Here is a 2496-nt window from a genome sequence, read left to right as displayed (position 1 = left end):
TTCTGTTGCACAGTGAGGCATTCCCCAGCATCCCGCAGGCTCTCTCAGTTTCGTAGCACTGAGATGAATGGTTTTATTTTTAGCTAGCAGCAAGCTGGAGATATTTCAATCATGGACCAGTCTCACTCTTTGACTCAACACTAACCCTGTGCTGACGTAGTGCCAGGGTGGGCACTGCTGTTTGGCTGACATATGGGAAAGTCATGCTGCTTTTTCAGGGTGACTCTGCCTGGCTTGGGGGGAATGGAACATTTTACTCCTGGGACAGATTCTCAGGCCTCCAGGGGATGAGTCCAGTTCTTTAGCCCAGTGAAGTGTGAAAAGTCCCCTCTCCAGTAGTGACAGGCCCAGGAAAAAATCCCAACTCTGAATCCACTATGACCAAATTAAGCTCTTCTGACCAGTTAGAAAGGGAGTGGGCATTCCTCCTCATTTCAACTCCCTATCAAATGTCATGAATCTGTGCCAGGCTCAGCATGATGGGTAAAGGAAGAAATAGCACCTGTCCCTACCAAAGTGTGTGCAGTTCAAGTGAGAGATGTCCATGTCTCATTCCCTTTGCTCAGAAGTCTTCTTTTAGCATCCAAGACTAACAGATTGATGATTCTAGACAAAACCCATTCAATCATAGTGTTCAAACCTCTCCTTCCTTCATCTCACAGATAGATACTGGGAACACTGCAGTGAACAGACATACAGTAAATTAGGCCCTGCCCATGTGGAAGTTACAGGTTAACTGGGCAAACATTCATTCATTTATTCCTTCAAAAAGTATTTATTAGGTACTCACATGTGCCAGGTATTCTGCTGGATTGAGGATATAGCAGAAAAAAGACAGGTAAAGGCCCTGCTAGTGTGGAGCTTACATACAAATAAACAGACAAGGTAGTTACACATTGTGATTATGATAAAGAAGGATCTGAGTTAGAGGGTAACTTGGGTAGACTGTCTACTTTAAGTAGAATTATTGAGGACAGTCTACCCAAAGACATATTTGACATGAGACTTTGCAGATGTGAATGAACCAACCCTGAGAAGAGCTGGGAGAAGACCAATTTAGCTAGAGAAGATAGCCAAAGTGAAAGCCTGGATATGGATGGGGGCAGGGCAAAGTGCAGTGAGTGAGGTGCTGAGTAAGGTTGAAGAGGAGGAAGCAGAACCAGCTTGCCATGGCAAGGAGTTTAAATTATTCTTATATGATCAGTGAGAATAGGGTGATGATTGAATGTCCTTAAAAGATTACTGTGGCTACTAAGTGGAGAATGGACTTGTAGGGGAGCATTAAGAGGAGCCTGGAGGCACATTAGAGGGTGTTTGCAGTAAGACTGAGAGGTGATGGTGAGTGATGACAGTGGCAAGGGTGGTGGCAGTAGAGACAGAGAGAAGTAGAAAGATTCAAAATATATTTTTGAATATATTTTGAACTGACCAGACAGGTGATGGGATAAATGTAGGGAATGAAAGAAAGGGAAGAATCAAGAATAACTCCTAGGTCACTGCTTAATACCTGGATAGATGGCATTAAACAAATAATACACAATCAATTGCTTACAATAATGATAGATGATATGGAGAAAATTTGTGTCTTTAGTAGCTGGATCCGACCCAGTCTGAGGGATCAGACATGATCATGATGATGAAATGAGGTGTATAGTCTCGCAAACTCCTCTCTTTATAGCCAGGTCATATTTCTGCTCCATCAGGAGAGCACAAAAATATGTGGGAGAATGTGCAAATGTGTCCCCAAACATATATATCTGAACTATTGCTTGAAATAAAATAGAAACTATTCCACAAGGAAACTTACTAAGCTTATAACACTTACTGATTTATTAAAACTTATGTTAAGGGATAGTTTTCTTGATTTTCATTAGGCAAATATGGGCATCTTATGGATTTATTTTGTGCTTCCTTTCAGAAAACCCTCTTTAGAAACATAAGGGTTAGTCCTGCATTCTCATAGCATGTAGAAGTGAGGTGGTGCTCATTCAGAACACAGAGTAGGTGGGCTCATAAGGTCACACCTCAGGCTCTGCTGCCAGTGGACTCCGCTGTGGGACCTGGGCAATATGCCCCTGCAGTAAGACGGTAACGGGCTTCTGCCTCCTTTTAGACTTGGGTATTCGGATTCCTGTTGGACATGTGGACTACTTTGTCAACGGAGGCCAAGACCAACCTGGGTGTCCCACCTTCATTCATGCAGGTCAGAAAACCTCAGAGAGTAGGTGTTTGGCTTCCCCAGAGGCCAGAAGTCACCAATACCCTTTGTGTTGAGTCTGCTAGTGTGGGCCACGGAAGGTCTTTCTTCCAGTATCCTTTGCTATGTCCCATAATGTCTTTTTTTTTTAAAATTAAATCTTTATTGTTCAGATTATTACATTAGTTACTCTTTTTTCCCAACATAACTCCCCTCCACCCAGTTCCCACCCCACCCTCCGCCCTCACTCCCCACCCACTGTCCTCATCCATAGGTGCATGATTTTTGTCCAGTCTCTT

General features: G+C 43.2%; 1 protein-coding gene across 4 annotated transcripts in view; it reads left to right on the top strand.

Annotated features, from left to right (window-relative positions):
• PLA1A (phospholipase A1 member A) overlaps window positions 1-2496 on the top strand; it is a 60974-nt gene that overhangs the window by 28341 nt on the left and 30137 nt on the right. For 3 of the 4 annotated variants that reach the window (XM_015558503.1, XM_006755367.2, XM_006755370.2), the window contains exon 6: window positions 2114-2203. The exons of the other annotated variant lie outside the window; for it this stretch is intronic. In XM_015558503.1, the coding sequence (XP_015413989.1) occupies window positions 2114-2203 (90 nt within the window). The remainder of the gene's footprint in view (window positions 1-2113; window positions 2204-2496) is intronic. 4 annotated transcript variants of the gene reach the window in all.

This window comes from Myotis davidii, unplaced genomic scaffold, assembly GCF_000327345.1.
Source record: "Myotis davidii unplaced genomic scaffold, ASM32734v1 scaffold292, whole genome shotgun sequence".
Taxonomy (NCBI): Eukaryota; Metazoa; Chordata; class Mammalia; order Chiroptera; family Vespertilionidae; genus Myotis; species Myotis davidii.
Note: the sequence above shows the minus strand (reverse complement) of the source record. Positions and strands in the feature narration are given on the sequence as shown.